This window comes from Amphiprion ocellaris, chromosome 14, assembly GCF_022539595.1.
Source record: "Amphiprion ocellaris isolate individual 3 ecotype Okinawa chromosome 14, ASM2253959v1, whole genome shotgun sequence".
In the NCBI taxonomy this organism is placed as follows: Eukaryota; Metazoa; Chordata; class Actinopteri; family Pomacentridae; genus Amphiprion; species Amphiprion ocellaris.
The window spans coordinates 27603973-27629415 of record NC_072779.1 but is presented as its reverse complement, the minus strand read 5'-3'; the positions used below and the strand labels follow the sequence as shown (position 1 = coordinate 27629415).

General features: G+C 40.9%; 1 protein-coding gene across 3 annotated transcripts in view; it reads left to right on the top strand.

Moving 5' to 3' along the window:
- The window catches only part of LOC111584424 (RAC-beta serine/threonine-protein kinase-like), a 54940-nt gene that overhangs the window by 6657 nt on the left and 22840 nt on the right, over nt 1-25443 (top strand). For 2 of the 3 annotated variants that reach the window (XM_055017081.1, XM_023293581.3), the window contains exon 6: nt 15872-16003. The exons of the other annotated variant lie outside the window; for it this stretch is intronic. In XM_055017081.1, coding sequence (XP_054873056.1) covers nt 15872-16003 — 132 coding nt within the window. The remainder of the gene's footprint in view (nt 1-15871; nt 16004-25443) is intronic. 3 annotated transcript variants of the gene reach the window in all.

The following is a 25443-nucleotide window of genomic DNA, read 5'->3' as shown; positions in this document are numbered from 1 at the left end:
GCAACTGCTTTTATGTATGTCATCATCATTACCCACTGTAGCCTTTCTAAAATCTGATCGCAGAAGCAGCAGTCTAAGCAAAGTAGTATTTATCTTCCACTCCATAGCCACTTGCTCCAGCTCCTCATCAGGGATTCCAAGGCATTTCCAGGCAAAGACAGATGTACAGAATCGCCTCCCAGTTGGCCATGCTTCCAATACCTCCACATTGCTATCCTTGGTGTGATTGATAGACAGACAGACAGGCAGACTTTATTGTCTGCCCCATACGGTGGTGTGACATAAAAGTGAAAGCTTCGAGACGTAGCTGACCAATTTCAAGGATAATATCACAAAGTTTGTAGAAATGGTATGTGCAAAAATAGACCATTTTGCAGAGTTACACTATGCTTTATAAGGAGGCAAAATGGCACATACAAGTCTTAAAAAATACAAACACTCAAATTGGTGTTTAAAAGAAGGACAAAATGTATTGAAGCTAGTGTAAAGAGACTGAAACATAATGAGAGCCAATATAGAGAGGCAGAAATAACTGGAAGCCAGTGTAAAGACGATGAAAAAATAATGAACATGAATATGGGCAACCGAATAACAATATGTACATGTGTAAAATATGTCATTTCCTCTCCAGCAGGTGGCGTTGTCTCTGTGAGTGAACATCAGCATATGGATGTTATCAGTGCGGGACTGTGATCAGTCATGTAAAGTTTGAGGCAGATTGCAGCATGTACAGCCGTGGCCAAAAGTTTTGAGAATCACACAAATATTCATTTTCATAAAGTCTACTGCCTCATTTTTTATGATGGCAATTTGCATGTGCTCCAGAATGTTATGAAGAGCGATCAGATGAATTGCAATTAATTGCAAAGTCCCTCTTTGCCATGAAAATGAACTTAATCCCCCCAAAAACATTTCCAATGCATTTCAGTCCTGCCACAGAAGGACCAGCTGACATCATGTCAGTGATTCTCTCATTAACACAGGTGAGAGTTCTGATGAGGACAAGGTGGAGATCACTTTGTCATGCTGATTGAGTTAGAATAACAGACTGGAAGCTTTAAAAGAGGGTAGTGCTTGAAATCATTGTTTTTCCTCTGTTAACCATGGTTACCTGCATGGAAACACGTGCAGCCATCTTTGCTTTGTACAAAAAGGGCTTTACAGGCAAGGATATTGCTGATACTAAGATTGCACCTAAACCAACCATTTATCGGATCATCAAGAACTTCAAGGAGAGATGTTCAGTTGTTGTGAAGAAGGCTTCAGGGCACCCAAGAAGGTCCAGCAAACGCCAGGACCGTCTCCTAAAGTTGATTCAGCTGCAGGATCGGGGCACCACCAGTGCAGAGCTTGCTCAGGAATGGCAGCAGGCAGGTGTGAGTGCATCTGCACGCACAGCGAGGTGAAGACTTTTGGAGGATGGCTTAGTGTCAAGAAGGGCAGCAAAGAAGCCACTTCTCTCCAGGAAAAACATCAGGGACAGACTGATATTCTGCAAACAGTACAGGGACTGGACTGCTGAGGACTGGGTTAAAGTCATTTTCTCTGATGAATCCCCTTTCCGATTGTTTGGGGCTTCTGGAAAAAAGCTTGTCCAGAGAAGAAAAGGTGAGCACTACCATCAGTCCTGTGTCATGCCAACAGTTAAGCATTCTGAGACCCTCCATGTGTGGGGTTGCTTTTCAGCCAAGGGACTGGGCTCACTCACAATTTTGCCTAAGAACACAGCCATGAATAAAGAATGGTACCAAAACATCCTCCGAGAGCAACTTCTCCCAACCATCCAAGAACAGTTCGGTGACGAACAATGCCTTTTCCAGCATGATGGAGCGCCTTGCCATAAGGCAAAAGTGATAACTACGTGGCTCGGGGAACAAAACATCGAAATTTTGGGTCCATGGCCAAGAAACTCCCCAGACCTTAATCCCATTGAGAACTTGTGGTCAATCCTCAAGAGGCGGGTGGACAAACAAAAACCCGCAAATTCTGACAACCTCCAAGCATTGATTATGCAAGAATGGGCTACCATCAGTCAGGATGTGGCCCAGAAGTTAACTGACAGCATGCCAGGGCGAATTGCAGAGGTCTTGAAAAAGAAGGGTCAGCATTGCAAATATTGACTCTTTGCATAAACTTACTGTAATTATCAATAAAAGCCTTTGACCCTTATGAAATGCTTGTAATTATACTTCAGTATATTATAGTAACATCGGACAAAAAGATCTAAAAACACTGAAGCAGCAAACTTTGTAAAAACCTAGTGTAATTCTCAAAACTTTTGGCCATGGCTGTACAAGGGATTTATACAGCACTTCTTCTTTAATGGCAAAGCATCAAAGCACAGGGGGTTGCCGTGGCCACGCCCTTTGACTGATGACAATTTTCACAAACTTTCAACCTTTAGGCGTGCTGTATATACTGGCCAAGTTTAAGGTCTTTTGGAGTTACTCCCTGTGAGTAATTAACCACTGAAAATGACCAAATACGCACAAAATCTCACACTTAATTCAAAATGGTGGACTTCCTATTGGGTTTAGGGTATAGGTTCAAGAGAATTTTTGGTTCACCCTGATGTGCTACATATGCATGCCAAATTTTGTAGACGTCTGAGAAAGTTGGTGCAGGTGCCATTTATTTAAAATACTGCAGGTGGCGCTATGACACATGCTGTGAATGTATTTTGTTATCAGGAGAGGACTCTGATCAAGCATGTTAAGTTTAAGCCAGATTGAAACATGCAGAGGGTAGTTAGACAGCAGTTGATGTTTCATGGCAAAGGATTAAAGTTCACGCCCTTTGACTGATGCAGATGAATTTGATAATTTGTCATCATTACGAGCTGTTTTATTTACTGTCCAAATGTGATGCCTCTTGGAGTTGTCCCCTGTGAGTAGTTAACCACTGAATATGACCAAAATTACCTAAAATCTCACAATAAATCCAAGATGGCGGACTTCCTGTTGGGCTTAGGTCTTGGACCCATAGACTTTTTTGTTCACCATGACGTACTACATAAACCTACCAAATATTGTGGATGTAGGTGAAATGTGCTGCAGGGGCTATTTGTTAAAAATACTGCAGGGGCCACTATGGCACCTGAAGTGCCGAGATGCATACAGTGTCCTTCCTTTATCCAATTGTGATATGTGTGGTAATTTTGATGAATTTCCAAGTATTTCTAATGTGTCAGAAAGTATTTACTGTTTTATGGCCAAGAACCACATTTCCAGGGGCCCCCATGACCCTGTGACTTTTGAGAAACATTTTGATAGCTTTTCATCACTACGTCCTGTTGTATATAATGGCCAAATTTGAGGTCTCCAGGAGTTACCCCCAAAGAGGAGTTTGTTCTCGAAAATGACAAAAATCACCAAAAATTGTCCAATTAATTAAAAATTGCGGGCTTCCTGTGGGGTTTACAGGATGGGTCCAGGAGGCTTTTTTGTGCACCCTGACATGCTACATATATCTTCCAAATTTCGTGGAAGTAGCTTTGGGGACTACTTGTTAAAAATGCTGCAGAGGCAATCTGCCACATGCAGTGCTGAGATTCATCCAGTGTCCTTGCTTTAGCCGACTGTGATGTGTGTGACAATATTGGTGAGCTTTTGAGCATTCTTAACCTGTCAAAAAGTACTTTGTCACATCAGCAATGTGTTGACATGGCAACAGCATTGTATGAAACATCAAAATCTTCACACTGGCATTGTCACGGTGTGCAGATTCACCTGACCAATTTTCAGAATTTTATGACAAAGTTTAGGGCAATGGTATGTGCAAATGTAATTCCTAAACCTCCTTTTACTAATTGGTGGCGCTATGACTATTTCCAAATGTATGAGTGTGGATGTCCTTAGACCCGGACTCTTGTTCAGTAGATGAAGTTTTTTGCCAGATTGGATCATTTGCAGCTGAGATATAAACACTTCAATTGTCTTGGCGTGCCATTGAAATTCGCCACGCTGCCAGAGACACGCCTTTTGATGACAAGTCACCATTTTCTCTGTGATTTATGATCAACATGTTCAGGCTTATGTCACCACATCTGGGAAAATATTAGCAAAAGATGTCATCAGGACAGGACTCTGATCATACATATAAAGTTTCAGGCAGATAGGAGCATGTACAGGAGAGTTAGACAGTATTTCCTGTTTCATGGCGAAGCATCAAAGTTTAGGGGGCCCCATGGCCACACCCTTTAGCTTTAGGGAAACATTTTGATAACTTTTCATCAGGGAGGCCTGTTGTATATACTGACCAAATTTGAGGTCTCTTGGACTTTCCCCTTAGGAGGAGTTCATCACGAAATTTTTACAATTAACACAAGATGGCAGACTTCCTGTTGGGTTTACACTATGGCTGTAACTGACTTTTTTGTGTGCCCTCGTGCTGCATGTGCCTTACAAATTTTGTAGCTGTAGATGAAACATCCTCTCAACGGGGTTAGTGATCACTTTTTCAATTTTGTAGGGGGTGCTTTGGAGCCATTTTGCCACACACCTTTACAATTCCTATAAAATATAGCATTTTTCGTGAGTTCTGGTGCATCTGCAAATTTTCACGCGAATTGGAGCATGTTTAGGCCCTCAAAAAGGCACTTATTTCAGTGCAAGAAAGTATAATAATATATACTATATAATTATATATAATAATAATTTCTTCAGTTCCAATAGGGTCTTCACACCACTCGGTGCTTGGACCCTAATAATTTCTTGCATTCCAATAGGGTCTTCACACCATTCGATGCTCGGACCCTAATTAAAGCTGCAATCAGTGTTGAACGGATCCTTGCATCCTTGCTGGTCAGCATATCCAAGCATGTTCACCAGGTGGCGCTGCGACTGAGAGTGTATTTCAGCCTATGGATGTGGTAAGGGCCAGACTCTGATCTAATTTATAAAGTTTCAGGCAGATTGGAGCATGTACAGGCTAGATATGCAGCACGTCCTGTCCATCCACCGGGTGGCGCTATCACTGGGACTGTATATCAGTCTATGGAACTCATCAGGACTGGACTCTCATCCCACATGTAAAATTTCAGGGAGATTGGAGGTGTATAGGGGTATAGATGTATAGGGTAGTTATACAGCTCTTCCTGCCCATCCGTCAGGTGGCGCTATGACTGTGACTGTACATTGGCCTATGGATGTGATGAGGGCTGGACTCTGTTCCCACATATAATAGTCTGGGAGCCCAGGTGGCCTACAATGTACCCCTCCCCCACAACAAAATGGCACTTAATTTTTTTAAAACCTTTATCATGTCTTAAATGAGACTTTGGGTGGTAACACTAAAATAATTAATTCCCACTGTAATTTTTTATGCTATTTTTACTTTATCCGGAAATGCGATATTTTCCACTAATTTTTCGGCTCTTTTTTACCGAAAATTGCCATAGCTGTTGTAACCATTTCACTCATTGCAATCGCCAACATGCTACACACGTGGACATAACTGTTGGTACCCCTCGGTTAATGAAAGAAAATTCCACAATGGTCACAGAAATAATTTGAATCTGAATAAAGTAATAACAAATAAAAATTCTATGAAAATTAACCAATGAAAATCAGACAATGCTTTTGAAACGTGGTTTAACAGATTTTTTTTTTTTTTTTTTAAAAGTCATGAAACAGTCCTTGACAAAAGTGATGGTAACCTTAACTTAATATTTTGTTGCACAACTTTTTGAGGCAATCCCTGCAATCAAACGATTTCTGTAATGGTCAATGAGACTGCTGCACCCTCTCAGCAGGTATTTTGGCCCACTCCTCATGAGCAGACTGCTTTACTTGTCTCAGGTTTGAAGGATGCCTTCTCCAGACGGCATGTTACAGCTCCTTCCACAGGTGTTCAGTAGGATTTTGATCAGGGCTCATAGAAAGCCACTCCAGAATAGTCCAATGTTTTCCCCTTAGCCATTCTTGGGTGTTTTTAGCTGTGTGTTTTGGGTCGTTATCCTGTTGCAAGACCCATGACCTGCGACAGAGATGAAGCTTTCTGACAGTGGGCAGCACATTTCTCTCTAGAATACCTTGATAGTCATGTGATTTCATTGTACCCTGCACAGACACACTGTGCAAGATGCACAAAGCAGCCCCAGAACATAACAGAGCCTCCTCCATGTCCCACAGTAGGAACAGTGTTCTTTTCTTGATATGCTTCATTGTTGTGTCTGTGAACATAGAGCTGATGTGCCTTGCCAAAATGTTCCAGTTTTGTCTCGTCTGTCCATAGGACATTCTCCCAGAAGCTTTGTGGCTTGTCAACATGCAGTTTGGCAAATTCTAGTCTGGCTTTTTTATGATTTGTTTTCAACAACGGTGTCCTCCTTGGTCGTCTCCCATGAAGTCCACTTTGGCTCAAACAACGGCAGATGGTGCGATCTGACACTGATGTACCTTGACCTTGGAGTTCACCTTTAATGTCTTTAGAGGTTGTTCTGGGCTCTTCTGTTACCATTCGTATTATCCGTCTCTTCAATTTGTCATCAATTTTCCTCCTGCGGCCACGTCCAGGGAGGTTGGCTGCAGTCCCATGGAGCTTAAATTTCTGAATAATATGTGCAACTATAGTCACAGGAACATCAAGCTGCTTGGAGATGGTCTTATAGCCTTTACCTTTAACATGCTTGTCTATAATTTTCTTTCTAATCGCCTGAGACAGCTCTCTCCTTCGCTTCCTCTGGTCCATGTTTAGTGTGGTACACACCATGTCACCAAACAGCACAGTGACGACTTGTAACCCTATAAAAAGGCCGACTGAGTGATTACAAGTTTGTAGACACCTGTGATGCTAATTAGAGGACACACCTTGATTGAGCATGTCCCTATGGTCACATTATTTTCAGACTTTTCTAGGGGTCCCATCATTTTTGTCCATGCCTGTTTCATGAGTTTATTTTTTAAAATAATTCTGTTGAACCATGGTTCAAAAGCCATATCTGATTTTCACTGGTTAATTTTCATAGAATTTTTATTTATTATTGTCAGATTCAAATTATTTCTCTGACCATTGTGGGTTTTTCTTTCATTAACCGAGGGGTACCAACAATTTTGTCCACGTGTATATATATCATATAAAAGCTTGGAATCTCTAGTTTACAAATATAATCATATTGTTCTTGTATTTTCATTACAATAGAAATGACACAATACAATGACAGCATGTCTCAGAGTTAACTTATTCACAGAAATTTTTAATATTAGCAAATCAAACTGTATTTTATATATATATGTGTGTGTGTGTGTGTGTATATGTATATACATATATAAAATACAGTTTGATGTGTGTATATATATATAAAATACAGTTTATGTGTGTGTGTATATATATATATATATATATATATACACACACACTTACATACATTCATATATTTATGTCACCTTTTTTACTGATATAGATATTCCTGATAAAATGTATTCTGTATTGCATATCTGCACTATAATGTCATGTGTTGCAATGTTTGGTTGCTTACAAGTATTGACTTGCTGCATTGTCTTTGGATAAATTTTTGATCACTTTTTATTCTGTTTGTTGTTCTTGTTACTTTATTTTTTATGTTCTGGCTTAGGTAAGGATGTTTCAAAGACTTTTCAGTAAAGGATGAGGATCCATCATAGGTGAAACCAGCAGATTTCAAAAATTTTCAGATTTTACCCCAGGGGTGGCAGATGCAATGTATATTGAAATGTAAAAAATCTTTGTTTGAGCATTAATATTTTTTTGACCGTATCAAATTTTGTGATGTTATATTTCAACTTTACATTTCAATTTCTGTTTTGAATCCAAATTTGAATTTGTTGTTCATTAAGTACTATCAACGCATAATCTGGTATTTACACATTTAATAATAATACACTTTCGTGTTAACATTTTTTTTTAATATGTTTTCAGATACCAATAGAGTTGCATAGGCTATTCTGCTGATAGTAGAGCAGATGACTGCATATTTCAGGAGAATCATTCATTTCCTTAAACAAGCGGCAAAATTGGCATACATATGCCTTGGGGATTACTATTTTGATTAAACCCATTAGCCACCTAAAAATTCAAGATGACGGCCATTTTTCAAGATGGCCACCATTGAATAGACAGAAATGTTGCATTTCACAATATAATCGCAGAGACTTGTCCTATCTGAATGATCTTGGTGTCAAATCATACATTTTTGACTACGTAGAATCCGAATTTGGAACATGTACCTACTCACTGGCTTCCTGGTACCATAATATCAGTCCTGGAATCCTAATTAGGGTAAAAAGTGCCCATTTCATATGCACCGTCAATCCAATATATTATTGGATGTACATGTAGGCAGTAGGCCTACACTTGTTTGTCACTTATTGTCTTGCTGCCTGGATGAGTATACTACAGTGCTTTTAAACCTTGCATCTGCACGTCTTGCAGGTCAGACCAAAGCAGTAGCATTTGCATTGACCGCAGCATTCATACTTGCATCCATGCTTGGTCAGCTGCTGACAACTCTCTGCAGTGGGTGGGAGCTCTGTCCAAACGATTTGCCACAGACCTCCTTTCTTGGCAGGAGTCTGTGTTTCTGGTTGACATACTGTTGACTGACTCCAGATGCAGCCTGCCTGGTGTACAGCATGCTTCACATGCTGCTTCAGCGCTGCTCGGGTTGGAGGAATGGCTTCGTATCATTGACACCTTCAGTTGTGCTGGATCTGTCGTTATTCATCCACTATAGGTGGGTACTGGCTGAGTGTGCTGAAGACACCAGAAGCCTCATCACAAAAATCCCAGGTTTGCCGAGCAGACTTCTTCCTTTTGCCACGGAATGCTGAAACAACATCGCAGCCAGTGAAGGCATGGAAGAAGAGCATCCCTCTTTGCTCTTTTCTGCAAGAGTGCAACACAAGTCATGTACAGGTACCGATCTCAGGTTCTGTCCTTGGCCAAAGGCAACCCAGAACTGCTGCAGACCTAGCTCCTGAAGTGCCTGTAGAACACTGACTGCGATGACGACAACATCTGTGTCGCTGGGTTTGACTTTGCTGCCTACTTCTGTTGCATGCCTGGCATGCACAAAGCTGCACGTCAGCTTCTTCATGACTGCACGGTGCCACCCCAGCCAGATTGATGGTGTGGTTGCTGACAGCATCTTTTTCCTTGGTCATAATTACCACATTTGGTGTAGCCACATGTGCAATCTTATCAGCCAGAAAGTTGAACAGCTCGACTTTGTTGTCCTTTTCTCTCAGGAAGTTTCACCAGTTTGAGGGAATTTTGCCCTCCCCCGTCACCATGCATCTCACCCCGCTTCCTCGCTTTAATCTAGTTTCAGCTTTCAGACTAGATGGCCGGTAGCCATCAAACTGTCTGTTCTCCTGTACGTGATAGAGTATGCTTGTATTGTAGGAAGGACATCGAGCATTGCATACTCTTCAAATGTCTTTGAACTCCGTGGGGGCAGACTGTTCACCAACGCTGCACCATCAGTGATGATGGTGTCTGCCTCAGGGGTTGTAACTTGGTTCTCAAGAATGGTAGTGAGGTGGAGTTTCTGACAAATGTGGAGCTTTCCACCACTTTCCACTGAGGGCAGCAGGATGTGACTGGTTCTCATGAAAGAACTCTTTCAAGTCACACACTCTGTTCTGGCATGACATGAAAAGCTTGGAGAACAGTTGACAGTCTTCCTTCAGCACTTTTTGCTGTGGAGAGTCAACTAGGGCTGGTACCTGTTGGAAAAAGTCAAACCTGTTCTTCTTGATTGATTCATAGATGGTGGATTCTCCTTCCCCTTCCAGTCCCTTCATAAACGTCTGGAAACAGACCTTGCCTTTCTCAAGGTGTGTGCCAGTCAGCTTGGCAGTAGCGTGGCGACCAATATCCTTTGTATCAAGTGAAAGCAGTTTCCGACTCTCCTCCTGGAAAGGATTGGCCATATCTTTCATGGCTTCTGACAGCTTCTCTACTTTCTCAAGGAACACTGTGCTCATTCTGTTTTCTCATGGTGGCTGGTGTGTTGAGTACCCTCTTTGGTCCCACATGCTGCCTCATACTGTGCAAACAAGTGGCTGACTTCAGGACTAGCTATCATCTGTCTTCTCAGTGCTGATGGGTCTTCAGTCACACCAACTGATAGATTAAACCTTTATTGATCCCACAGCAGGGAAATTTTTAGTGTTAGAGCAACAGACACCGTAAAAAGAAAAAGAGCAGTACACTGCACACAGTGCACAGATATAGATATAAGTACTTTCTCCTTATATAAGATATATGAATATAAATGTTTACAAAAAAAATCTATGAAATTGTCCTCATTTACATTTATTGTAGTTAGTGGGTGAGCTACAATACACAGTATTTCCTGTTTCATGGCAAAACATCGAAATTCTGGTGGCTGCCATTTCCACGCCTTCAGACTTTTGTGGAGCATTTTGATCACTTTTGACCACCTATGCCTGGTGTATATTCTGGCCAAATTTCGGCTCTGTTGGGGTTACCCTGTTTGAGTTTATAATTTTTGAAAATGTGCAAAAATTGGAAAAAAGTCGTCCAAAAATTGACACAGAATTCAAAATGCCCGACTTCCTGTTGTACCTTAGGTATGGTTGTGACATAAATTTTCATGTGTTTTGTCTGTGAATGTCATCAGGTCTGGACTCTGATCACACATGTAACATTTCAGGCAGATTGGAGCATGTACAGGCCAGTTGCACAGCATTTCCTGTACCATGGCAAAATGTTGAAATTCTGGGGGCTGCCATTTCCACGCCCTCAAACTTTTGTGGGGCATTTTGATAACTTTTGATCACCAATGCCTGGTGTACATCCTGGCAAAAAAATTCAGCTCTTGAGATTCCCCTGTTTGAGTTTATAGCTTTTGAAAATGTGTAAAAATTGGTCCAAAATTGTCCAAAATATCTCTCACAATTCAAAATGGGTGACTTCCTGTTGTGTTTTGGCATTGTTGCAATAGACTTTTTTTGTGCATCTTGGTGAGTTACATATGCCTACCAAATTTTACAGCTGTAGTTGACACGTACTGGTCGTGGATCGTGTTGGAAATTTTTCAGGTGGCACCATTGAGCCATTTTGGCACATACGTGTGCAATTCCACTAAAAGATAAAAGTTTTCGCTGGTTCTGATATGTGCACAAATTTTCATGCATTTTCAAGTATTTTTAAACCTTGAAAAGTCCAATTCAAAAGCCTATAGAAAAATGAAAAAAGAAATGCATGGGTTTCAATAGGGTCCTATGCACTTTTAGTGCTCAGACCCTAATTACAACACATATCAAAACACACTTAAGACATAAGCTCGCAATGTACAGACGTATAAAAGAAATATATATTTTTTTAATATATTATTTATAATATTATTTATTATAATATATATATGTATGTATATGTGTATATGTGTGTGTATATATATGTAGATAGATATATAGATAGATAGATAGACTAAACCTTTATTGATCCCACAGCGGGGAAATATATACATATATATACACACACACACACACACACATATACACACACACACATATAGTGTGTGTATGTATTGTTCAGTGTATCATTTCATTTTTTCAGGGTGGTTACTGCAGAAGGAATAAAGGATTCCTGCAAAAAACATCTGTTTTTTGCAGGCCCGTGGGACTTTGTAGTGTCTGCTTGATGGAAGTAACTGGAAGGAGTGATGGAGGGGGTGAGGTGTAATCTGTGATCAGGGTGGCTTTCCTGGTCACAGAGCAGTTATACAGTTCAGAGACATGAGTTTGTGGTGAACCAATGATTTTGTTGGCCTGATGAGCAATATAGGAAAGTTTTGTTTTGCGTTTAGTGGAGAGGAAGCCGTACCAGGATGAAATGTTGAATGTGAGGATGGATTCAATGAGAGAGGTGTAAATCAGAGTTACAATGCTTCTGCTGACATTAAAAGTCTTCAGTTTCCTCAGCAGGTGAAGATGCTGTTGTGCTTTTTTGAATACCGAGTCAGCCAGATTTGCAAACGACAGGCTGGTGTCAATCTCTGTTCACAGATATTTAATAGAATAGAATTGGTCTTTATTGTCACTGTTACAGTAAACAATGAAAATCAGTTAAGCACTCTCCATATAGCAGCATTAAAAATCAATTATATGTGGCAATATTAACACACTAAAAATATATATACAACCGAAATATAAGAAATGTAAGAGAAAAATATACAGCGTGAAAACGGTTTGTGGTTAGAGACCTGCTCTACATGATTATTGCACATGATATGAATTGCACTGTCATATAAATATTGCACTTGTAGGTATGTGATATTGTCATTCAGGGGGAATGAGCAGACATTTGACAGCTTGGGGATAAACACGGTTTTTGAGTCTGTTGGTTTTGACTGTTGGTGTCCTGTAGTGTATTTAAAAACTTCAACCTGCTTGATTGACTGACCCTGGATACAGGGAGTTGTAAAAAGGGGTATCAGAGATTTTCCTCTGCCCCCACAGCACAACCCCTGTGTTTTTGAGATGTTGAGCCCAAAAGAGTTTTTAGCAAAAACACAGGCAAGTTTGTTAACTGTCTGCTAGTACCAGGTCAGCGCAGTATTGTCCAGGAGATGAGCGACCAGAGCCAGGTCATCTGCGTATTTAAAAAGAATCATTCCTTCACTGTTACTGGAGATGTTGTTGGTATACACAGAGAAGAGAATGGGGGGTAAAATGCAACCTTGAGTGACGCCTATGTTTAAAATCAACTTGCTAGATTTAAAACATTGAAAACATCTGCTGTGGCCTGTCATGTAAAAAAACTCCATTGCTTTTGGCCAAGGACAGAATCCATAAAACCAGTGTGGGGTGAATCTCAAGGTGTGAAAGGTGGTGCAGTAGGGTTTCTGTGTGTACAGTATTTAAAGCAGAGAAGAAGTCCATGAATAAAATCCTGGTGTGGGGATGTGCAGAGTCCAGTTGTGTGGTGACTGTCTAAAAGTGTGAGACATGCATCCTTTACTCCACATTTTGCTTTGTAGGCAAACTGAAGGGGTCAAGTCAGTTTGTGTTGACAGCATGTCTGACAGGCAGTTCCCTGTATTTACGCTCCATGCATTTACATAGCCCAGAGGTCGGAGCCACTGGTCTCTAGTCCTTCAGCTCTTTAGAGTGAGTTTTTTTGGGAGTAGGGATGATGATGGATTCCTTCCACAGATTATGGACACACCCGGACTCCAAAAGGAGATGGAAGAATCTGGTGAGGACTCCACCTAGCTGAGTGGAGCAGTCTCTGAGCACCTTGCCTTTGAGCCTGCCAGGGCCAGAGGCGTTGTGTGGGTTGACTGCTCAGGTTGGAGGTCACCAGCTGTTCGTCAGTGGTGAGGGCTTCTTCTTGGGGAGAGATGGAAGGTGGGCAAGTCCACGTGATTGGTGTGCTGCTGCTGTCAAACCGGTTGAAGAAGGTGTTGAGCTGTTCAGTAAAGGAGGTGGGGTCTGGGCAGTTAACCACTACAGGTTTTGGGGTTTTGTCCATAATCATGTTTAACCCCTGCCTTGCCTTCCTTCCATTTCCTGAAGTCAATTTCTGCTCCACTTTGTTTTTGTAGTTCATTTTAGCCAGCTTCACCATCTTTCTGAACTCCTTCAAGTGTCCCCCACCCCCACCCCACAGCTTGTCTCCTTGTAACAAGTGTTTGCCAGCACATCTGTCAGCATGTTAAGATCATCATCACAGTCATTAAAAAACAAATCCCAGTCTGTCAGTTCAAAACAACCTGTAAGTGTTTCTGTTGCTTGATTATTCCAGACTCTGATTTTTTTATTTTATGGGTTCACATGTTTTCATTGTGATCTGTATTTTGGCAGCTGCAGGATAACATTTTGGTCAAACCATCCAAGGGGTGGGTGTGACTTTGATTTGTATGCACCAGAGGTTTTGCCATAGCTTATCAATATTTTCTGCAGTCTGGTTGGAGTTGTGACATATTACTCCAGATTGGACAGGTATGTGGTGATGTCACACCTATTAAAATCCCCCAGTACAAACACTGGCTGCTCTCAAGTCTGACAGTTCTGTTGTAACAGTCAGGTATGTGCTCAGGAGCTTGACTAAAGTCAGGACCTGGTACATAAACTAAAATCAGTTATTTGTTAAAATTCTAGGGATAGGTAGTGTGGTCTGAAGGACACAGTCATTATTTTTGTAGTGTTTGCAGCACTCAGTCTCTCTCACAGTGAAATTTGTTGCCCACTTGCTGTTGACAGCCATGCAGAATCCGCCCCCAATTGACTTCTGCTTTTTTGCTGCATCCCTGTCAAGTGAATGATGCTGCAACCCTCCAGATCAAATTTTGCATCTTCAGACAGCCATATCTCTATAAAATAAAAAAGACTAGTTTGCTGATAGTCCAGACCATACCGGATAAGGGTGGAAAGCTCCTCACTTTTATTCCATAGTGATCGCATGTTTGACAAGGTTATGGCAAGTAAAGGTAGCGGGCTTCCTCTCCTTCTCAGTCTGTTCTGTATCCCTCCTCTCGACCCTCTTTTCCTTTGTAGTCACTTCCACTTGTGTCCACGAAGTCCAAAGGTATGTTGTCAACATGGAGAGATGTCCCCACTGGCTCTGACAGAGTGTGGCTGAGCTCACCTGGTAGTCCAGTGAGTAGGTGAGGCTGTCTGGGTTGGTGGTGAATGGCTGTGCTGGTCCTGAGTAGAGTCCATTTACTTGCCATAAACAGGTGATCCGGAGCAAGTATAATACTCTTTTGTTGAATTTTTCGGAAGGACAAGAAAGTCGGGGAAAACATGCAGAAAAAGAAGCTGAAAAACACACACACTAATCCACTCGCACACACTGAGCCTTCTCAGGAGTCACTCCGACAGAGTAGTGCCCCCTATGGTAGCTGTTCATATTCAAGTGGCATTCTGGTCCGATGCTAAAACCACCTCTTCTGCCTCCTTTCCATGCAATGAAGCAGTGATTCTACTATGAACTCCTTCCTATCTTTGTTATCTAACAGTTGAATGAGAGCCTTGCTTTGAGGCTCAGCTCCAGCAGTCCCTCATCACCATGACAGAACAAGGCAATGTGTCTTCGGTCTGCCTGACGTACTTTGGTCTTAATTCTGTTTAATCTTTATTTTGGTTGATTTTGATGGCATATTTAAACTGAATTCATTCAGATGAAGGTTTTAGATTTCTGAAGTGTTTTTCCACTATGGAGAGAAGCATACTATTTGTGCATGACTCATACAACAGGTCTGGACCACTCGTGAATTTCAGTCATGCTAAAGAGAAAATTGGAAGTAAGAGAAATTGATGACTGTGACATGGTTCTTTTGAATGTTACACATTTCACATAAAAACAAATCTGATAGTACAATTTGTTGTTGCACAATACCCAAAGTAGTGCAGTTCTTTTTTCTTTAACCAAGTTATGATTTAGAGACTTTGATAATTTCTGAGATTAGTTATTTAAAGACCAAAACAGTTAATTTTTGTAACATTTTAGTATTTCAAGGGATATATGCAGTGACGTGCAAAAATACAATTACAGAGAGAAGCATACTATTTGTGCATGACTCATACAACAGGTCTGGACCACTCGTGAATTTCAGTCATGCTAAAGAGAAAATTGGAAGTAAGAGAAATTGATGACTGTGACATGGTTCTTTTGAATGTTACACATTTCACATAAAAACAAATCTGATAGTACAATTTGTTGTTGCACAATACCCAAAGTAGTGCAGTTCTTTTTTCTTTAACCAAGTTATGATTTAGAGACTTTGATAATTTCTGAGATTAGTTATTTAAAGACCAAAACAGTTAATTTTTGTAACATTTTAGTATTTCAAGGGATATATGCAGTGACGTGCAAAAATACAATTACAATATTAAGATCCCTCGCCTTGTGTATTTTATAGACGATGATTGACTTCGAGTACCTGAAGCTTCTTGGCAAGGGCACTTTTGGGAAGGTGATTCTGGTCAAAGAGAAGTCCACTGGAGTACATTATGCAATGAAAATACTGCGCAAAATGGTCATAATAGCCAAGGTAAGTAACAGGTATGTGCAAATAAAATTAATTTCATCTACAGAAGTCACTCGTATTCTGCCATTTTGCTGATGCGAGGCCCTTCATACCTTGATACATGAATGCTGAGGTGGGCTATTTGGTGGGAAGATAATTCATGATTTTTTGGGGTAGAATCACAAACCATATTCTGAATCATAAGTCTCCCCACAGATGTAGGTGAACTTGTGTAGTCATCACATGACTAGTTCTGCATATGGTTGCCTGAATATCAAGCCTGTCACTTAAACTGAAGGCTAAAGGCCCAAGGTCACGAATCTCTGCATTCTATTTTCCTTATTCTGATTTTATTCTGAAAGTTCTGACTAGAAGTGGTCAGTCATATCTCTACAGCTTTGATGCATCTTTTGGGATGTTTGGAGGTATGCTTGCTGTTATGAGTTCTAATATTGTGCTCGCCTTTGTGCACAAAATCATACCTCCACGATGGGTAGTGTGTTTAATGAATTTGCCAAGATGTCTCTTGAGTTTGTTTCCCGTCCTCTTGGCTCAGACTGCAGCTGGTGAAGGTAATTAGCTGTATCACCATAGACAGACTTTAGGGTTTCCATGTTCTGCTCTACAGCTTTGGTGAGCTCGACATAGCAGCTATGTCGAGCTCACCAAGTTGCCCACCTGCTACAGGTTCTGTTTGAAGTGGCCCTCCAGCTTGCTCTTGATCTGATGGGGAGTGGAACAAGGCCTGCTGAGTATGAGAGACTTGCCTGAGAAGCAGCTGAATTAATGCAAGGACCGCCACAACACCAATGGAGGGGAAGATGGGAAAAAAAGTTAGCAATGATTAGTCTAAGCTGCACAGTGGCTCGGTGGTTAACTGTCACCTTGCAGCTAGAAGATCCCCAGTTCACATCCCGGCCTGGGATCTTTCTGCATTCTCCCACAGTTCAAAAACAGGCTGAGGTTAATTGGTGATTCTAAATTGTGCGCAGGTGTGAATGTGAATGTGATTGTTTGACCCACAGAATTCACCGCCACCATCCCAGTGCCACAGGATGTCACCAGAGGTCCTGTCTTCATGCCCCATTGGGTCATACGAGTTTTTTTGCATCTGCATTACTAAAAAGAGAGCCTGTCATCCCGGTTGTGCATTTCTCTCTGTTTTTTTAACCAGCAAATATAAAATAATATAAGCAAAAAAATAGATCAACAAGCTTGTCAAGTGAAATTTTGCATCAAAATAATTTTTTGACTAGATATATGTTGCGACTTGGTGCTATATAAATAAAATACAACTGTAATTCATAGCCTGTGAAAGGAGGCTCCCTCTTCCCAAGGATGTCACACTTTCTCCAAACATCATCAGGCTTCATCAATTTCATTAGTCCTCATGGGTCACCCGTAAGAGGTCTTGATGGACCTCACAGACTGCAACCTAAACTAACCACAAGATTAATCTTTGTAACATACTGTACACAAAAGCACAGTATATGAAGACAAGTTGAAATCACACTTTACAGTACTGATAAGTATTCATCCCACTCTGAAGTTTTCCCCCTTTTTTGCTTTTAAACATTCAATCACAGTCATTATAATCTGATAACTTTTTAGACAAGAATTCACAAAAAAATTTTCATGCCAAAATGAAACTGAGTTTCTACAAAGTATTGTCAATTAAAAATATGAAAGGTAAAATAAGCGATTTCATAAATGTTCATCCCCTTCGAGCCAGCATTTAGCAGATGCACCGTTGGCTACACTTACTGCTCTGAGCCTGTGTGGATTATTTAATCATGTATTTTACAATTTATATTTTTAATTAATTGACATTACTTTGTAAAAATGAGTTTCCATTTTGACGTGTCTTTTTAGTAAATTCTTGTCAAAAAATAAATTAAACACGATTTAGTGTTAAAGCATAAAAATTGGAAAACTTCCAAGGTGGGTGAATATTTTTCATAGGCATTGTGTTTTTAATTTAATCAGACTCACATGATGTAGGTTGTGAGTTTATGCCTGCCATTGGCAGATTATCTCAGTCAGTATTCTACCCCCTTTTCGTTTTCTGATTGTTACACTGTTCTTGCCACAGGAAATAACAGCAACTTCTGGGCAGCAACCTACTGGACTGAAAGTGAAACTGAAGCTGAAAGTTTTGCTAATGATTTGTATTTGGATCGTGTTACGGTGGCCCTGCTAGTTAGTTTAATTATATTCATTCTGACCAGACCACAGAGTGGTGCAAAGGCCGTTTTGTACCTGTAGGGATTTTTCTTATTCGTCCTAATTAATCAATTTTTTTAGTGGTGAAGGGTGCTCAAACACATGTAACTCTGCACATGCCACAGACGTGGCCAAAAAATATAATTTGTTTTTGTTTTTCTTTGGCATGGGTGTGTTAAAATGGCTTAATTATGCCCCCTACAGAACTTCAAAGTTAAAGCTCCCATATTAGGTTTCACCTGCATGTATGAAATTTGATGGGTATGTACAGTGGTGGAAAAAAAAGTTTTCCGACACCCTTAAAATTTTACACCATCTCAATTATCATCATGAAGTATTTGTGGAAAAATCTTTCCTGTGTTTCAAAAGGTGTGGCTACATTAGACAGATACAAATACAAATGATATTTTTTTTGTTTGTTGTTCACAAGAAAAACTAACCAAACTAAATTCTTGACATTTTCAATATGTCACTTCTCAACATTGTCTGTCTCAAAGTCAACAAATGACAGAGAATGTGTTCAAAACTGAACAAAAAATAAATAAACCATCACATCATCAAATTAATATTTAGTAGTCCTGCCATTAGCACACCGCAGGGTTATAATCCTGGTTGGCATGTTCCCCACGCACCTTTCACACTGTTGAGGGGTAATCTTGTCCCATTCTTCTTAAATTATTGCTTTTAATTGTTTTAAATTCTTTGGTTTATACTTTGGAACAGACCTTTTGATAATCCACCACAGATTTTTCAATAGGGTTCATGTCCAGGGATTGAGCTGGCCACTCTAAGACCTGGATATTGTGCTCCTGCAGCCAAGTTCTACTGGCCCTGGATGTGTGGCAAGGGGCATTATCTTGTTGAAACATTTAGTTTTGACCTCAACGGAACAGTGCACATGCAGAAGGGAGCATGTGAGTTTGAGAATGGCACAATACTTGACAGAGTTCAATGTGCCATCACAGACAGTAATATGACCAACACCAGCAGCACTCATGCATCCCCAAACCATGATACTGCCTCCACCGTGTTTGACAATAGGTACTGTACATGCTGGAGGTAAAATCTTTCACCTGGTCATTTGTGTACCTTCACATTAGCAGGAGGAAGATAAAACTGGAAACTGGACTCATCTGACCACAGAATCTTCTTCTAATTCCTGGCTTTCCAGTTCTTGTGTGCTTGGGTGCCAGGCTAATCTCTGAAAAGACAGTGTATTTCATTGAGTTAACAGTCCCATGGACAAAGTCAGTGGAGGTAGCTTATGAGAGGAAGAAGGCTAGATATGCAGACTTACAGACAGAAGCTGAGCAGAGGGGATGGAAAACCAGAGTTCGCCCAGTTGAAGTGGGGTGTAGGGGTTTGGTTGCAGGGTCAGTTGTTTCACTTTTGAGGGAACCAGGAGTGCAGGGGCAGAGTCTGAGGAAGACGGTGCGGGACAGTCAGATGAGGCTGCTTGATCTAGTCAATGGATATGGTTTAGGAGAAATAATAATAGTTGGGGGGTGAAATAGAGGCGATGAGGGAGTAGAGCGAGGCAGAGGACAAGCCCTCTCCTTCACTCTGCTTTTCCCACCTTCTTTTCCCTCTCTCAATGGGCAGAGATCCAGGAAGAGGAAGTGTAGATAAGGTGGGGGAGTGGCCTGTTAGAGTCTCTCTGGGACCATGCAGACATCTCAGATAAGTCTGTGGTGTAAGGTAGTGGCTGTGTCTTTGTCTTTTTTTTTTCTTGTTAGATAGCATTAGCAATTAGCAGTTAGCAATTGGTACTTCATCTTAGATGAAGTCTGATGTGTAGTCCCTGTCTGTGGTGAGCTTGGCTGAAACTGAAGTATTTTAGCAGTTCGCGGTTAGCATAAGCATGTAGAACTAGCAAGTTTGGTGAACTGGCTTTTATAGTTTCTTTGTCAGTGGTAAGTTTGCTTTGGACATGGTAGTAGTCTTGTAGCTAGCATTAGCATTTAGAGGGGTTTGGAGAGTTTAGCAGTACAGTTTCTTTGTCACTTTTTAGCAGTTGGTACTAGGTATTCAGCATCTTGCACTAGCTAACTGGTACCATTAGCACTGGTCACCACCTGGAGCCTACCTGGACCCTAAATGGGCTTGGGTCAGTTGAACGTGGCAGTGCTGCTTGGATTGTGTAGGAGCAGTGTGAACTGGCACTAGGAGGGTGAATCTGGGATGCCAGAGTTCACCGCCTGGAGGTGTTGTAGGACTAAATAGGCAAAACACGGTGAAGAGAGGTTTCCACCTGATGACCCCCAGAGATGTGTTAGGAATTGCTGCTCACTGGTGTGTGGTGTGTACAGACCTAATCAAAATCTTAAGACCAGTTGAAAAATAGCTAGAATTTACCTTTTACACATTTGGATGTTAATGAGGTTTTAAGTAGAGCTACAATATGCAAAAGCAAGAAGGGGGAGTGAGACAAAAAGCACTTTGAAAAAGTAATTTATTGAAAACAACAAGTAAACTGAAATAGGCTGTTTATCAGCTGATCAAAAGCTTAAGACCACAGGCTATAAAAGCCCAAATCTGCTCAAAATTCTCATTTTCTGTCAGGCATTCACACGGTCATGCCCTCCTGATGGCTAAAGCTAAGAAGCTTTCTCTTCTTGAACGTGGTCGGATCGTCGAGCTGCATAAGCAAGGCCTCTCGCAGCGTGCCATTGCTGCTGTGGTGGGACGCAGTAAGACAGTCATTCTAAATTGTTTGAAAGATCCTGAGCATTATGGAACAAAAAAGTCAAGTGGTAGACCCAAAAAAATGACACCTGCGCTGAGCCGGAGGATCCGATTGGCTGTCCGTCAAGAGACAGGGCGGTCCTCAACCCAAATTAAGGCCCTTACTGGTGCCGACTGCAGCACCAATAACCATCAAATGGCATCTGCTGGAAAAGGGTTTCAAAAACAAAAAACAAATTCAAAGACCTCATCTCCTACAACATCACAAAACTGCCTGTTTAGACTTTGCCAAGGAGCATCAAACATGGGACATTGAAAGGTGGAAAAAAGTTTTATTCTTTGATGAGAAAAAATTTTACCTTGACAGTCCAGATGGCTTCCAACGTTACTGGCATGACAAGGAGATCCCACCTGAGATGTTTTCTACCCGGCACAGTGGAGGGGGGTCCATCATGATCTGGGGTGCTTTTTCATTCAGTGGAACACTGGAGCTTCAGGTGGTACAGGGTCGTCAAACAGTGGCTGGTTACGTGCAGATGTTGCAGCGGGCATCCCTCATGACTGAGGGCCCTCGTGTGTGGTAACAGCTGGGTTTTTCAATAGGACAACGCTGCAGTTCACAATGCTTGCTTGACGCTTGATTTAAATCCCATAGAGAACATTTGGGGATGGATGGCAAGGGAAGTTTCTAAAAATGACCATCAGTTCCAGACAGTTGATGCCCTTCGTGAAACCATCTTCACCACTCGGAGCAATCTTCCCACCAGCCTCCTGGAAACACTCGCATCAAGCATGCCCAAACGAATTTTTGAAGTAAATAACAAGAACGGTGGAGCTACTCATTACTGAGTCCTACTGAGAAAATTTTTTGTTCTGGTTTGGAGAGTTTTTTGTAATTTTTTGAGCGATGGTCTTAAACTTTTTATCAGCTGATAAACAGCCTATTTCAGTTTACTTGTTTTCAATAAATGACTTTTTCAAAGTGCTTTTTGTCTCACTCCCCCTTCTTGCTTTTGCATATTGTAGCTCTACTTAAAACCTCATTAAGATCCAAATGTGCAAAAGGTAAATTCTAGCTATATTTCAACGGGTCTTAAGATTTTGATCAGGTCTGTAGAGTGATAGTTCAGGGGTCCTAGGTCCTTCATTGAGTGTGCATCCTTTTTTGTTTGGAGCACAAGTGTCTTGTGTTCAAACTAACTGTCTCTCACTGATCAGGGGCTTGTTGCCAGCCTTGCAGGACCTTAAACCATGATCTAAAGGTCGCCACTTAAAGTGCAGGTGGAACACTGGGTACCAGTTTGGCTTGAACACTGCTACTGAAGCTCCTGTGATGTCATTCGGGGTTTTTTCCTGCACATGCGCATCAGGATGTGGTCATTTCTTGCTGAAGAAACCCTTGGACGCCCAGATCTTGGTTTGTCTTACAAGCTATTGGTTTGTCTGTATTTTTGCAGAGTGTATCCAACTGCTGAAGGACTGCATTTGCACTTCCTGGCTATCTGGCTGCAGCTGTAGCCGTCCTGGCTGAGAATCTGTATCTTCATACGTGTTTCCTGCATTAGGTTCCTTGTTTTAGCCATTTTTGTCTCTGAAGAACTTTCAAATATACTGGCTTTATATAGACACAAGGGCAACAAAAATTGTGTGTTGTAGTAAAAAGCATGACCTTCATTAGTGGATCACTGGTCCCAAAATGACCCAATACTCAAAATCTCTTATGTATTTTTATGGAGCCAATCAATTTTAAGTTTTTAATGGCTTTTTTAGGATTTGTTTAGTATTTTTGCTGTGACTATACTAAAATAAATTGCACTTGAAGATCTAAGGGTGATTCTTAATGCAATATTTCACAAATGCATGACGTGTCCGAAAACTTTTTTCCACCACTGTATTGTGTCCACATGCATTCCCCTCCAAAAATATTATGACTGTTATGTTTGGTGGTATATTAAATAAATTAACTCGACGACCAAGTGTACGAGCAGCACATTTATTTTCTGAATACCCTCCTCGAACACAATGATACTGGAATTTAATTTGCTTTCCACATCCGGTTGCCTTTCGCAGTACAATATAACAATACATTATAGGAATGGTGAGGCCAATTCCTTTATTTTTGCTGTAGACTGAAAACATTTGGGTTTGACATCAAACGATGAATATAAGACAAGATCGACATGTCAGCTTTTATTTCCTGGTATTTACATCTGGATCTGGTACACAACTTAGAAGATAGCATTATTTGTAACGAAACACCAAATTTTTAGGTGAGCAAAAGTATTGGAGTAGATGGACTTAAAATAGATTAAAGTGAATAAGACTTAATATTTAGTTACAAACCTTTTGCTTGCAGTAACTGCATCAAGCCTGTGGCCCACTGACATCACCAAACTTTTACATTCTTCTTTTGTGATGCTTTTCCAGGCTTTCACCCCAGCCTCTTTCAGTTGTTGTTTGTTCTGGGGGGTTACTCCCTTCAGTTTCCTATTCAGCAGGTAAAATGCAGGTCTATAGGGTTTAAGTCTGGAGGTTGACTTGGCCAATCTAAAACCTTCCACTTCTTGCCCCTGCTGAATTCCTTTGTTGTTTTCGACAGTGTGTTTTGGGTCATTTTCTTGCTGGACAATGAAGGATCTCCCAATCAGTTTGGTTTCATCTTTCTTTAAATTGCCAGATCAAATGTTTCTGTAGACTTCTGAGTTCATTTTGCTGCTGCCATCATGTGTTACATCATCAGTGAAGATTAATGAGCCTGTCCCAGAAGAAGCCATGCAAGCCCAAGACATGACATTACCTCCACTGTGTTTCACAGATGAGCTTGACTGTTTGAAATCATGACCAGATCCTTTCTTTTTCCAAACTTTGGCCTTTCCATAAAACCTTGTCCCAGAATTTTTGAGGCTCATCTCTGTATTTTTTGACAAATTCCACCCTGATCTTCCTCTTCTTCTTGCTAATGAGTGGTTTGCATCTTCTGGTGTAGCCTCTACTTTTGTTTATGACGTTTCCTGCGAACAGTACATTGTGAGACCTTCACACTTGCCCTCTGGAGGTTTTTGCTGATACCACTAACAGTTGTTTTAGGGTCTTTCTTTACAGCTCTCACAATGTTTCTGCCGTTAACTGCTGCTGTTTTCCGTGGTCTACCCATTTGACGTTTATTACTTAGTACACCAGTGGTTTGTTTCTTCTTCAGGACATTCCAAATGGTTGTACTGGCTATGGCCAATGCTTGTGCAGTAGCTCAGATTGATTTTCCATCTTTTCACTCGTAGACAGCTCTCTGGTTTTCATGTTGGTTACACCTCTAACTATAAATGCAGTCTGCCCAGGCAAAACCCAAATCTGAAACTGAGCATAGACATTGAGGGCCATTTATTTATTTTTTTAAAAAATTTTTTTATTTATTTATTTATTATTTTTTTTTTGGCCTTTTATCAGCTTTTTATTGGATAGGTGCAGTGAGAGAGAGAGACAGGAAATGGGAGAAGAGTCGGGGAAGACATGCAGCAAAGGGCCGCGAGTGGGAATCGAACCCGGGCCAGCTGCGTCGGGGACCAGCCCCTGTACATGGGTCGCCCGCTTAACGCGTTGAGCTATACGGGCGCCCGAGGGCTATTTATTGTTTGAATAATGAAGGTAAGAGGACACACCAGGGCAACAAAACACACCTATCAGTCACATGTTCCAATACTTTTGCTCAAATGAAAAATGGGTGGGTTTAAACAAAAGGTGCTATCTTCTAAATTGTGTATCATATCCAGATGTAAATACTTGGAAATAAAAGCTGAAATGTTGACCTTTTGTCTCATATTCATCGTTTGATGTCAAACCCAAATGTTTTCAGTCAACAGCAAAAACAAAGGAATTGGCCTCACTGTTTCAATACTTTCTGGCGAGGAGCATATATGAAAAATCTTCTCAGAGCCATGGCCTAAGTCCACCAGTAAGTCGGCTTTTACTACGGTACGTATCAAATTCTGCCACCAGAAACAGTACCAGCAACTTTGGTCAGTCTCTTTCTAAGAACTTGGCCATGCAACTTATCGAAAGTGCAACATTTTACTAAGTTTTGAAATTCAAAAGTATATTGACCAGTTTACCCCAAATTTCTCATGCTTGATAACGGTCCCGGCCTGAACACATCTACTTGTCTGTAGAATGCAGGTGCTATACTTTTACAGTCTCTGCCTAGTACCTTAAACGGATTTGCGTCATAATTTCGTCATAAAAAATACTTCTAGGATAATATATTGTGAAGTTTGTGACTTTTCAATAAACACTTTTGAATAGTTGTACCTTGACTCCTAATTGTCGCATCTTTTCTAAATTTCACTTGAGTCCTGTTCTAAAGACATGTACACGCTATTATTGGATCATAGTCATAGTGTCATCTACTGGCAAGAGGAAGTTACAGGGCCCTATAATTTTACAAACTGCTCTTAGCAATAAATCCATGCAATACATTTTGCCCACTGCCAAACAGTTTAGGCAACACATGTTCTGCTCCTCCGTTTACTGAGGTAAGGGCAAGACACTGAACCCCATGTTGC